This window comes from Carassius auratus, chromosome 43 (genome assembly GCF_003368295.1).
Source record: "Carassius auratus strain Wakin chromosome 43, ASM336829v1, whole genome shotgun sequence".
Classification (NCBI taxonomy): Eukaryota; Metazoa; Chordata; class Actinopteri; order Cypriniformes; family Cyprinidae; genus Carassius; species Carassius auratus.
In genome coordinates, this window is record NC_039285.1 from 17,639,300 (window position 1) to 17,652,808 (window position 13,509).

General features: G+C 42.6%; 1 protein-coding gene across 1 annotated transcript in view; it reads right to left on the bottom strand.

Moving 5' to 3' along the window:
* The window catches only part of LOC113061815 (UPF0606 protein KIAA1549L-like), a 74,632-nt gene that overhangs the window by 42,210 nt on the left and 18,913 nt on the right, over positions 1-13,509 (bottom strand). Inside the window, exon 4 of the mRNA XM_026231258.1 lies at positions 1-89. This exon is cut by the window's left edge and continues 27 nt beyond it. Within this exon, the coding sequence (XP_026087043.1) occupies positions 1-89 (89 nt within the window). The remainder of the gene's footprint in view (positions 90-13,509) is intronic.

Consider the following 13,509-nt stretch of genomic DNA (forward strand, 5'->3'; position numbering starts at 1 on the left):
GGCCTTCTTCAGTGCTTGAGTAAACCCTCGAGGGAGATTCTGCTTCAAAATACTGTCTAGACGACTCCTCCGTAACTGTACAGACAACACTGTCATTGACAGAAAAAAAAAAAATAATAATAATAATTATTAGAAAGCTATAAGTTATATGCTCTTTTAGTTATAAACCATTTTACACACATCTGTACCCAAATGTACAGATTAGAGATAGCACTGTATTACTACAATGAAGCACTTGGCTCAAAACCAAATGCATCCTATATCAGGTAAATAATATATCCACGATATATACGTATATACACCGCCTGAAATGTTTTGAAATCACTTTTACCCTACCTGTTTGAAAAAATCCATTCTCTGTCTGTGTCAGTTTGAGTCTTGGTAAAGTTTTAAATCCCTGTCACCAAGATGCTCCTCTGTGGGTCACGGATTATGGAAAGTGAAACATAAATCTATAGGGGTGGTTGGATTTATTCACTAACTTTTTTTCGAATTACTTTCACAGTAATTCCACAGTGGGACTGCTCTTGTATCTAACTGCACTCTCAGAAATGTCTTGTAAACAAAAAGCACCATACTGTGTTTCTTCAGTGCATATGTACTATGAAGGCACCCAGCATGCAATGATTATTTTTAATGGTTAAATAATGCTAAAATAAAATATTATAATGTTCATGATAAGAATAGTTCAACTTACTTAAAGTCGGGCAGTTAGATTATTTCATATTCTAGCTTGTGTCAAGGTGCAGGTACAGAAGATCCAAACGCAAAAGGTAGCCTTCAATAATTACAGTCCTTTATTATAACAAAAACAGCCGAAGGTAGCTGGCATAAAAATAGAACAAAAAACACTCTCCTTAAACACGACTGAAGAGCTTCTGCCAGGGGGGGCAGCGCAGAACAAAGCGCTGATTGCGATGAACAACAGGTGAAGAAAGGCCGCAAACAGGTGTGCGCGCACTGAAGTGAGAGAGAGAGCGAGAGAGAACAAGACCCAGATCCTGACAGTACCCCTCCCTCAAGGAGCGCCACTCGGCGCTCCCAAGGGACAGGCCCGGCGAGCCCGGTAGAAGTCCTCGATGAGCGAGCAGTCCAGGATGTCCCGAGCCGGAATCCACTGCCTCTCCTCAGGACCTTAACCCTCCCAGTCAACCAAGAACTGATGGCCACGGCCCCGAAGACGAACATCAAGTAACCTGCGAACTCTGTAAAGGGACTCTACTTCATCAATAGGAGGAGGGGGAAGGGTGGGACGGGTGGGGGCGCGGATGACAGGTTTGACACAGGACACGTGAAATACAGGATGTACCCGACGTAACTGGCGAGATAACCGTAGCTTGATAGCCACCGGACTAAGAATCTTCAAAATAGTAAAGGGACCGACAAAACGGGGCATGAGCTTCTTAGAGCCCTCGCGAATAGGCAGATTCCGGGTGGAAAGCCACACCTTTTGCCCACATACATATTGAGGGGCTTTAACCCGGCGGCGATTAGCTGCCCTACAAGTGCGCGCTCTAGTAGAACATAACGCAGATCTCACCCTCCTCCAAGTGCGCCTACACCTTGATATAAAAGCCTGTACGGAAGGTACGGAAGTCTCAGGCTCCTGGGAAGTAAAGAGCGGAGGTTGGTACCCGAGGCAGCCCTCAAAAGGGGATAACCCAGTGGCCGACGAGGGTAGGGAATTATGGGCATATTCGGCCCAGGACAGCTGATCGCACCAGGAAGCCGGGTTCTGAGAAGTTAAGCTACGTAACATACGTCCGAGGATCTGATTGGTTCGCTCAGCCTGCCCGTTGGTCTGGGGATGGAATCCTGACGACAGACTGGGGGAAGCCCCAATCAGCCGGCAGAATTCCCTCCAGAACAAAGAGGCGAATTGCGGTCCTCTGTCCGACACAACGTCCGAGGGTAGACCGTGAATCTTGTAACCATCCCGTCGGGGCATGAGGGGGCCTGTCTATGAGAGATAGAGCTCTTTTCACAGTCTGTTCCACTCCCCAGATGGCAGCTCCGATCACACAGTGCGGAGGAATAATCGCCTCCCTGGTCGAAGTCTCCTCTGAGGAACCAAACTGCCGCGAGAGGGCATCGGCTTTAAGGTTCTTAGACCCGGGTCTAAATGAAATTGAAAAATCTAAACGACCAAAAAATAATGCCCAACGGGCCTGACGAGCGTTAAGTCTCTTGGTGGAACGGATGTACTCAAGATTACGGTGGTCAGTCCAAATGATAAATGGGACATAGGCTCCCTCTAACCAGTGTCGCCACTCCCCCAAAGCCAGCCGAATCGCCAAAAGCTCCCGATTACCCACATCATAATTGCGCTCAGCCGGAGAAAGACGATGAAAAAAAAAGGCACACCGGTGAACCTTGTTATCAAGGGAAGAACGTTGCGAAAGAATAGCCCCAACCCCCACGTCGGAAGCGTAAACCTCGACTATAAATTGTCTCTCAGGGTCCGGGGTGACTAAAATAGGCGCGGAGGTGACCACTTGTGCCACCTCAGACCAAACAAACTGAGATTTAGTCGAGGTGAGGGCTGATAGCGGAGCGGCTACTTGACTAAAGTTGCGTATGAACCGTCTATAAAAATTTGCGAAACCTAAAAAACGCTGGAGCGCAACTCGGGACTCGGGAATGGGCCAATCGAGAACTGCCCGCACCTTCTATGCTGATGCCCTCAGACGAGACCACCGATCCCAGGAAAGTGACCGATCGAGAGTGGAACACGCATTTTTCGGACTTGACAAAAAGACAGTTCTCTAGTAATCGTTGTAAAACCCGGCGAACGTGTTGAACATGAAACCTCGAGTAAAGGTGAGAAAATTAGGATATCATCCAGATACACGAATACAAAGATGTTTAACATGTCCCGCAGGACGTCATTGACCAAAGCCTGAAATACAGCGGGAGCGTTGACCAGCCCGAACGGGAGAACACGATATTCAAAGTGACCAATTGGGGTGTTAAACGCGGTCTTCCATTCGTCCCCCTGCCTAATGCGGACAAGATGGTAAGCTTTGCGCAAGTCTAACTTAGTGAAGATCCTTGCGCCCTGCAAGATCTCAAAAGCTGCCGACATAAGAGGCAAGGGATAACGGTTCTTGATCGTAATGTCGTTCAACCCTCGATAATCAATACAAGGGCGCAAGGACCCGTCCCTCTTCTTCACAAAGAAAAAACCTGCACCAGCCGGAGAGGAGGAGGGAACAATAATCCCAGAGTCGAGAGATTCGGAGAGGTATCGCTCTAAAGCTTCTCGTTCGGGCGCCGAGAGGGAATTCAATCTACCGCGAGGGGGCGTAGTACCGGGAAGGAGGTCTATGCTACAGTCATAAGGCCGGTGAGGCGGGAGGGAAACGGCCCGGGAGTGACTGAAAACCGCCCGCAGATCATGGTACTCCTCCGGGACTCCAGTCAGATCACCGGACTCCTCCTGAAAAACAGAAACAGAGGAGGGGACAGGGATGGCAGACATTAAACAATTAACATGACAAGAAAGACTCCAAAACAAGACTGTTCCCCTGACCCAGTCAATATGAGGATTATGCTGGACTAACCAGGGATGTCCTAACACAATGGTGGTATAGGGGGAATGAAAAATCATAAAAGAAATAGTCTCTTGATGGTTTCCTGAGATAGTGAGACTCACCGGACCGGTGACACGATGAACTCTAGACAGTACACTACCATCCAGGGCAAAGACGGTGGTGTTATCCCTCAGGTCCGCTAGGGGGATGCTGTGTTCCTGTGCCCATCTCTAATCAATAAAGTTCCCCTCAGACCCCGAGTCGATCAACGCGGAACACGTCACAGAGGAGCCCCTCCAACGAAGAACCGCTGGCAGAGTGGTCCGGAACTTGGGTGGAGAGGATGTTACAGCAGCGCTCGCCAGTACTCCCCTGTCTACTGGCGAGCTCTGGCTTTTACTGGACACGATGCTGCGAAGTGACCCGCCGCCCCGCAGTAAAGGCACAGTCTGTTGGAAATGTGACGTTGTCTCTCATCTGGCAGGAGATGAATGCCACCCAGCTGCATGGGTTCTGGCTCAGGTCTAGTCACAACAGCAGGCGGCTCACGAAAAGGGGCAGGAGCTGCACGAGCCCGTCGCCGTTGCTCAAAGCATCTATCCAGACGAATCGCCAGCTCAATCAGTTGGTCGAGTTGAACCGGTGCGCCGCGGGCGTAATGTTCCTCCCTCAGATCCCCATTCAGACCCTCCAGAAAATGTGCGACCAAGGCAGGCTCATTCAACTCACATGTGGTGGAAAGGGTGCGAAACTCTATGGCGAAGTCGGCCACTGTTCTCCTCCCCTGGCGGATAGTGGTGAGAAGGCGTGAAGCTTCGCATCAGAAAACTGACTGGTCGAAGACCTTAATCATCTCCTCCTTAAATAGTTTGAAGCGGTGGCAACAAGGAGACCCAGCCTCCCAGACGGAGGTCCCCCACTCCCGAGCGCGCCCTGTCAGCAGGGAAATCACATAGGCGATGCGGGCACGGTCCTCCGCATAAGTCTGAGGCTGCAGGGACAAAGCCACCTCGCACTGTGTTAGAAAGGCTCTACATTCGGTCGGCTCAGAAAGGCTCTACAAACAGCCGAAGGTAGCTGGCATAAAAATAGAACAAAAAACACTCTCCTTAAACACGACTGAAGAGCTTCTGCCAGGGGGGGCAGCGCAGAACAAAAACTCTCTAACAGGACTACTCGAGTGGAGAGAAACTCCAGATAGCTCTTCCCGGCTGGGGACAGGAGACAGGGCACACCAGTGTTAATTTTGACATGAAATTTTAATTTAGTTTTAGTCTTAGTCTTTTGACTATAATTCTTTTTAGTTTTAGTCAAGTTTTAGTCATCTGATTTGTTTTAATTTTAGTCTTATTTTAGTCGACTAAAATTGCTTGGTATTTTAGTCGACTAAAATAAGACTAAAATCAATAACAGATTTACTAGACAATTTTTTACAGCTGGTATAGGAAACAAACTTAACCAAAATATATAAAACACACATTCAGCTTTATTTCAACACAACTGTGTCTTTATTTCAATTCAAAAGCTTTTATGCAGCAACAAACACTGTCATGATAATGTAAACAATAACTAGCTGCCAATTGGCCATCAATAAAAGAAAAATAAAGTTAGGTCCAGGACCTTAAAGCTTACAGCTGAGCTGAACAATAAGATGCATACATTTAAAGTAACTATTTATTAAGTTGGGTGGATAAAAAAAAGTAACAAGATTTTATAAGGTATTCATTTGTCTAGCAATATTGTATGTTTTAATACTACAATATTGCTAGATTTGTATGTATAATGATAGGATGTGAACATTCACGTTTCACATGACTAATATAGAAATATTTGTGATATTGTCAACAAGTAGAACATTATAAAATATACTAAACATTAGTATTAATCAAATGTATGTATCATAATATTACGTATTAGTATTGTGCTCTCATCTAACTTGAAGAAGGGGCTATTTTACAGTACTTTTCAGTTCGTAATATTTAATGCTACAACATCTACGCACTGCAGTCTTCCAATTTTGCTTAGCTCAATAAACAAAAAGAACATCGTTTTGAAATTACATTTGAGAAAATGTCCAGGTGGCTCGCCTGTAAATGTCTTTTCAAATTGGTTGTGTTCTTGCCACGAATGAGCGCTCCGCATGCTTTACACTTTGTTTTGTTTTGTTCGTCGTCAAACGTGAAGTGAGCTGTGGACATTTTGTCGCTCTTTTAGACATCACCTCTTCGAATGCTGTCTTCCCGGGAGCTCATTTAAAAACTGAAAACCTTCGCTTCACGTCTCAATAAGTCAGGCTCGGATTGCTTCTCTTCTCTCATGCAGTGTCGCCTGTTCCGTTTTGCCGGTTCTTTTGTTGATTTCTCTCATCTCTCCCGTCTGCTGATTTGATTTTCGTCACAGTCTATTTTCGTCTCGTCCTTTATTCGTTGACGATAATGTCAATCAATTTAGTCATAGTTTTAGTCTCCATCAGTGCCTTCTTTTTTAGTTTTCGTTTCGTTTTCGTCCGCAAAAATATATTCGTGACGAAAATAATGACGAAAATATTTAGTCAACGAAATTAACACTGGGGCACACTCAAGGCGAACGCTGCTACACAAGACAGGACAAGACAAGGTTATGGTAGACAATCACACAACTGCATAGCTCACACAATAATCCGACGCTGAACAGAGAGAACAAACGGCAGAATAGACTGGAGTAATTAGACAAGACAAGACACAAGTGAGAGCGCAAAGCAGCGAAAGCGCTGATTGCGATGAACAACAGGTGAAGAAAGAGCGCAAACAGGTGTGCGCGCACTGAAGTGAGAGAGAGAGCGAGAGAGAACAAGACCCAGATCCTGACAGCTTGTCAGCATTTTGACAAATGTTTTAATTTATCACACTTCTGATGTGACAAGATAAACAATTTTAATATGAATATACTTGGTTCAAAATCCCAAAGAAATATTAATAACTAACCACCATTATGGTTTCTAAAAAACAATTACAGAAGTAAACAACAAAATTTCTCACAGTAGCAAAGTTAAAGACAACTTTATAATGTGTAAAACAAGAACAGTAAATTACTGTGATGTTGGCATAATTTTGCTGTTCATTCATAGTAATTTCAGAAAATTACCCAGCATGCATTGATTTTACAGTAAATTTCTGACTACAGTAATTTCTTGTAAAATAATACTCTTTAATCCTGTAAATTATTGGCAGTGTAATTTTTTATTCGGCCTAATACTGGGCTTTTTTACAGGGTTCGGTTTCAGCCGAATCTTAGATTGTTTTTCCACCTAACCGAACCGTTGGTTGATGTCACGCAGCCGTTGATTACGTGATGGTGTTTACATGAGGACCATTCTGTAGCAATACAGAGCCAGTCACATTGGGTGCTGACGTGGAGATAAGCGTTTTTTTTTTTCACTGCTGGCAAAAACGGCAAAGATCTACCTCTGTGCCCAGTGAAAGACTTTTCAATACTGCTGTGGACATTTGTTCCCACACTCGCAACCGGCTGTCACCTGTTAATGCAGAGCATCTTGTTTTTTTGAAAGGAAACTCATTTCACGTGAAAGGTTAGAGGTTTTATATTAATGTAATTATGATGCAGGAGATGTGTGTGATCTTCGGTAATATTTTTCGTAATATTTGGCTACTGTTCTAATCGTAGCCTAGTCTACTATTATAAACGAAAACTGCCTAGTCTACTATCCTTGTTTATTGAGTAAATGTTCAATAACATTAATTTAAATTTAAATTTAAAGTCACCAAACATATTCTGGTTTAAAAAAGAAAAGAAAAACACTTTTCTTTGCATTGTTGCACTTTTATTGAAAGGTTTTGGTTTGTAATTGTGTAAGCGGCTTATGGTAATTGTCAAAATAGTTTTTCCGACTTGTCATCCTGGCATAATGTTGCCTATTCTTTAAAATAAAAATGAAATAATAAAAATGAAATTATAACATGAAAGATACACTGCTGTGGACGTTGTTTACTTCATTAATGTGTTTTACTGTGTTAATGGAATAAGGATGCGAGTAGGATTCGTTATTCGGTTTCAGATTTGGCCGAATCTTAAACAGTCGATTCAGTATTCGGCCGAACCCAAAAAATCTGGATTCGGTGCATCCTTAATTTTTACAGTGTAATTTACAGTAATGCTGTAGTCGAGACCAGTTCATTCAAGGCCCTGATTACACCTGATATTAAGACAAAGCAAAGAAGGCAAACCTGCAACCTTTAGCCAAAAAAGTATAATGACTTATGTTAATGCTTCCACTTTGGCAGTGCGTAGGGAAGGAGACCAGAGGCATTTTTATTTCATTTTTTTTAATGGATGTCATTGGAGGAGAGGCTTCACTACGCTGAATAAACAGCTTTTTAGAGGAAACAGCTAATCATGTAAGGAACTGGCAGAATATTGGCTAATTTTCAACATGTTTTACACTAAACAAAACTTTAGTGGAATACAGCTTATGGCAATTCTCAAACATTCGTATGGTATACATAAACGGCTATTGAGTGTCGCAACTCTAAAATTCCATGACGTCAAGGCTGTAATGTGATTGGACACCGTACTTTCTACATCATTAGAAGAATGGCATCTACGCTAATATTTGTCTGTTTCTGTCTTATTCCGAGGTCACCGTAGATACACCAGATCCAGTCCGTATCCAGATCAGAGGGTCACTGCAGTCCCCCGGATCCAGTATGTATCCAGACCAGATGGTGGATCAGCACCTAGAAAGGACCTCTACTGCCCTGAAAGACAGTGGAGACCAGGACAACTAGAGCCCCAGATACAGATCCCCTGTAAAGACCTTGTCTCAGAGGAGCACCAGGACAAGACCACAGGAAACAGGTGATTCTTCTGCACAATCTGACTTTGCTGCAGCCTGGAATTGAACTACTGGTTTCGTCTGGTCAGAGGAGAAATGGCCCCCCAACTGAGCCTGGTTTCTCCCAAGGTTTTTTTCTCCATTCTTTCACCGATGGAGTTTCGGTTCCTTGCTGCTGTCGCCTCTGGCTTGCTTAGTTGGGGTCACTTCATCTACAGCGATATCGTTGACTTGATTGCAAATAAATGCACAGACACTATTTAAACTGAACAGAGATGACATAGCTGAATTCAATGATGAACTGCCTTTAACTATCATTTTGCATTATTGAGACACTGTTTTCCAAATGAATGTTGTTCAGTGCTTTGACGCAATGTATTTTGTTTAAAGCACTATATAAATAAAGGTGATTGATTGATTGGATGATTGGTTAATAAGGCACACGTGCTCTAAGTTGACCGTTACGCTTTCTCCAATATTAAGCAATACAGACCCTATCATTTCCCAAAGTAAGACAATAGCTGCGTTTGACTTGAAGCATGGCTACAGATGGCAGACAATGAGAGCAGCCGTTTGTTCGGGGTGGAGTTGAAAACAGACATGTCAAGCTGGACACTTTCTGCTCCCGTTTAATACATCGTCATCTTTTCAAGAATAAAGTTTAACATTATCATGTACTATTTAAATTCTAATAAAGTTGGGGTATATATGCTTGTATCAGTGTTGTATGATTAATGTGACTCAATATAACAGTGCGACTACGGTAAAAATGCTTTTACCATTCTAAAAACAGATTTATAGCCATTATTGGAATTTTGGGTGTCTTTCCCGCCAGCAATGACACATGGGGCCCAGATGGGTTAAGTATGGGTTCCATGGTTACTGTTGGCTGGGTGAAATCAGCGGGTCCCATGTAGGTTTTGTAGTATGAGTCCCACATAGGAAGCCCATATGAACTGATTACATGGGCCTCATAAGGGATAGGCATGGACCAACTGGGCATGGGTTTGATCTGGGAATGCATATATGGGTCCTCAATGGCATATTTATGTACTAAGTTGGGTTTGAACATGGAACACATGGGTCCTGCATGGCAAAGGCGCAAAGCAACTATGTAGGCCTATTGAGTTATGTAATTACTTACTGTACAATTTTTAGTAACTTGTAGCAACTCTACATGTAGGCTAATCAAGCATGTTGAGATTGAGTAATTGTAACTCAATACATTTCAAGTCACGCTAGTCAGCAAAGAACAAACATCGCATACATGTAGATCTTTTGCCAAAACAATCCATCAGTCACTTTTGTTAGTCGTGCAGAAAATGAAAAATGTAAAAAAAACATCAAAATAGGTCAAAGTTTACGCTGTATTGAATTATGCTGATTAGTGGACACTCAGAAAGGTTGCAAGCCTACCGTTACAATTACTGGTCAAATAATAGTCCAGTCCCAGACACCTGTCCTGACCTGTTATTTGCACCTCTTGCCACATGTACAGTTTATCTATCTCTGTTGCTGATGAGGGATTCACATGTGATAAATGCAGGGAAATAGTTAGGCTGACAGAGAAGATTTCAGAATTAGAGACATGCATCCAAACTTTAATTGAGGACAGTAAGAATGTTAGGGCTCTAGATACGGCTTCGGATGCGTCTAGCTCAGGGATTCCTGTACATTGTCCGGTTCCGGCAACAGAGCCCCTGCAGCAGGGCAACTGGGTGACGGTGAGGCAGCGTAGTCATGGGTCAAAACGCCGCTCTTCTGTTCCGATCAAAACATTAAACAGGTTCTCCCCACTCAGTGATGCACCCACTGAGAAACCTGATGAAAGTGCTCTAGTTATTGGTGATTCTATTGTACGGAACGTGAATATAGAGACACCAGCCACCATAGTCAAATGTTTACCGGGAGCCAGAGTGCCTGATATCTTGGCAAATTTAAAAGTGCTGGCTAATGCTAAACATAAATACAGTAAGATTGTTATTCATGCCGGCGCTAATGATGTCCGACTTCGCCAGTCGGAGATCACTAAAAATAACTTTAAAGAGGTGTGTGAACTTGCAAGCACGATGTCAGACACTGTAATATGCTCTGGTCCCCTCCCTGCTTACCGTGGTGATGAGATGCATAGCAGATTGTCATCACTCAATGGCTGGATGTTTAAGTGGTGCCCACAGAATAACATAGGTTTCATAGACAATTGGACGAGCTTTTGGGGCAGACCTGACCTGTTTAAAAGAGATGGTCTTCATCCCTCCTGGGGTGGCGCCACTCTTCTCTCTAGAAATATGGCAAATAGTCTTAGTGTTTATACTTGACTAACTGGGGCCCAGGTCAGGAAGCAGACAGACTGGCTAAACCAACCGTCTGCTAGCTGCCTCCTGTCACAGAGGTCAGTTAATTCTCAGCACATAGAGACTCTTTCACCTAGATATCACACTATAGAGACTGTGTCTGTTCCCCGAACTAGAAAATACAAAAAACGTCCAAACCAAGTTAAGGCTAACAATTTAATTGAGGTTCAACAAATAAAAAACAAATGCAATATGGATAAACAAATGATAAAGCTTGGCTTATTGAATATCAGATCCATTTCTACGAAAACACTTTTTGTAAATAATATGATAACTGATCATAATATAGATGTGCTCTGTTTGACAGAAACTTGGCTAAAACCTGATGATTACATTATTTTAAATGAGTCCACCCCCCAAGATTAATGTTATAAACATGAGCTGCGTCTAAAAGGCAAAGGGGGAGGAGTTGCTTCAATTTATAACAACGTTTTCAGGATTTCTCAGAGGGCAGGCTTCAAGTATAACTCGTTTGAAGTAATGGTGCTTCATATCACATTATCCAGAGAAAACAATGTTAATGATAAATCCCCTGTTATGTTTGTACTGGCTACTGTATACAGGCCACCAGGGCACCATGGTGATTTTACATCCAAGTTAGTTCTGGCTGCAGATAAAGTTTTAATAGTTGGTGATTTTAATATCCATGTCGATAATGAAAAAGATGCATTGGGATCAGCATTTATAGACATTCTGAACTCTATTGGTGTTAGATCGATACTATTAGAGATAAAATTGCAACCATTCAGCCGTCAGCTACCGTATCACATCAGACAGTGCACTATAGACCCCCTGAGGAACAGTTCCACTCATTCTCTACTATAGGAGAGGAAGAATTGTATAAACTTGTTAAATCATCTAAACCAAAATCATGTATGTTAGACCCTATACCATCTAAGCTCCTAAAAGAGGTGCTTCCAGAAGTCATAGGTCCTCTTCTGACTATTATTAATTCCTCATTGTCATTAGGATATGTCTCCAAAACCTTGGCTGTTATTAAGCCTCTCATAAAAAAACACAACTTGACCCCAAAGAACTTGTTAATTATAGACCAATTTCGAATCTCCCTTTTCTGTCCAAGATACTAGAAAAGGTGGTATCCTCACAATTATATTCCTTCTTAGAGAAAAATGGTATATGTGAGGATTTCCAGTCAGGATTTAGACCGTATCACTGAGACTGCTCTCTTTAGAGTTACAAATGATCTGCTCTTATCATCTGATCGTGGGTGTATCTCTCTATTAGTTTTATTGGATCTTAGTGCTGCGTTTGACACAATTGACCACAGCATTCTTTTGCATAGACTTGAACACTTTGTTGGCATCAGTGGAAGTGCATTAGCATGGTTTAAATCGCACTTATATGACCGCCATCAGTTCGTAGCAGTGAATGAAGATGTATCATATAGATCACAAGTGCAGTATCTCAAGGCTCAGTACTAGGGCCGCTACTCTTCACTCTTTATATGTTACCCTTGGGAGATATCATCAGGAAACATGGTGTTAGCTTTCACTGTTATGCTGATGATACTCAGCTCTATATTTCCTCGCAGCCCCGTGAAACACACCAATTTGAAAAACTAATGGAATGCATAGTCGATATAAAAAATTGGATGAAGAGTCATTTCTTAATGCTAAATTCAGAAAAAACAGAGGTGTTAATTATAGGGCCTAAAAACTCTGCTTGTAATAACTTAGAACACTGTCTAAGACTTGATGGTTGCTCTGTCAATTCTTCTTCATCAGTTAGGAACCTACTGTAGGTGTGCTACTTGATCGCAATCTTTCCTTAGAAAGCCACGTTTCTAGCATTTGTAAAACTGCATTTTTCCATCTCAAAAATATATCTAAATTACGGCCTATGCTCTCAATGTCAAATACAGAAATGTTAATCCATGCATTTATGACTTCAAGGTTAGACTATTGTAATGCTTTATTGGGTGGTTGTTCTGCACGCTTGGTAAACAAACTACAGCTAGTCCAAAATGCAACAGCAAGAGTTCTTACTAGAACCAGGAAGTATGAACATATTAGCCCGGTCCTGTCAACACTGCACTGGCTCCCTATCAAACATCGTATAGATTTTAAAATATTGCTTATTACTTATAAAGCCCTGAATGGTTTAGCACCTCAGTATTTGAATGAGCTCCTTTTACATTATACTCCTCTACGTCCGCTACGTTCTCAAAACTCAGGCAATTTGATAATACCTAGAATATCAAAATCAACTGCGGGCGGCAGATCCTTTTCCTATTTGGCGCCTAAACTCTGGAATAACCTACCTAACATTGTTCGGGAGGCAGACACACCCTTGCAGTTTAAATCTAGATTAAAGACCCATCTCTTTAACCTGGCATACACATAACATACTAATATGCTTTTAATATCCAAATCCGTTAAAGAATTTTTAGGCTGCATTAATTAGGCAAACCGGAACCGGAAACACTTCACATAACACCCTATGTACTTGCTACATCATTAGAAGAATGGCATCTAAGTTAATATTTGTCTGTTTCTCTCTTGTTCCGAGGTCACTGTGGCCACCAGATCCAGTCTGTATCCAGATCAGAGGGTCACTGCAGTCGCCCGGATCCAGTACGTATCCAGACCAGATGGTGGATCAGCACCTAGAAAGGACCTCTACTGCCCAGAAAGACAGCGGAGACCAGGACAACTAGAGCCCCAGATACAGATCCCCTGTAAAGACCTTGTCTCAGAGGAACACCAGGACAAGACCACAGGAAACAGATGATTCTTCTGCACAATCTGACTTTGCTGCAGCCTGGAATTGA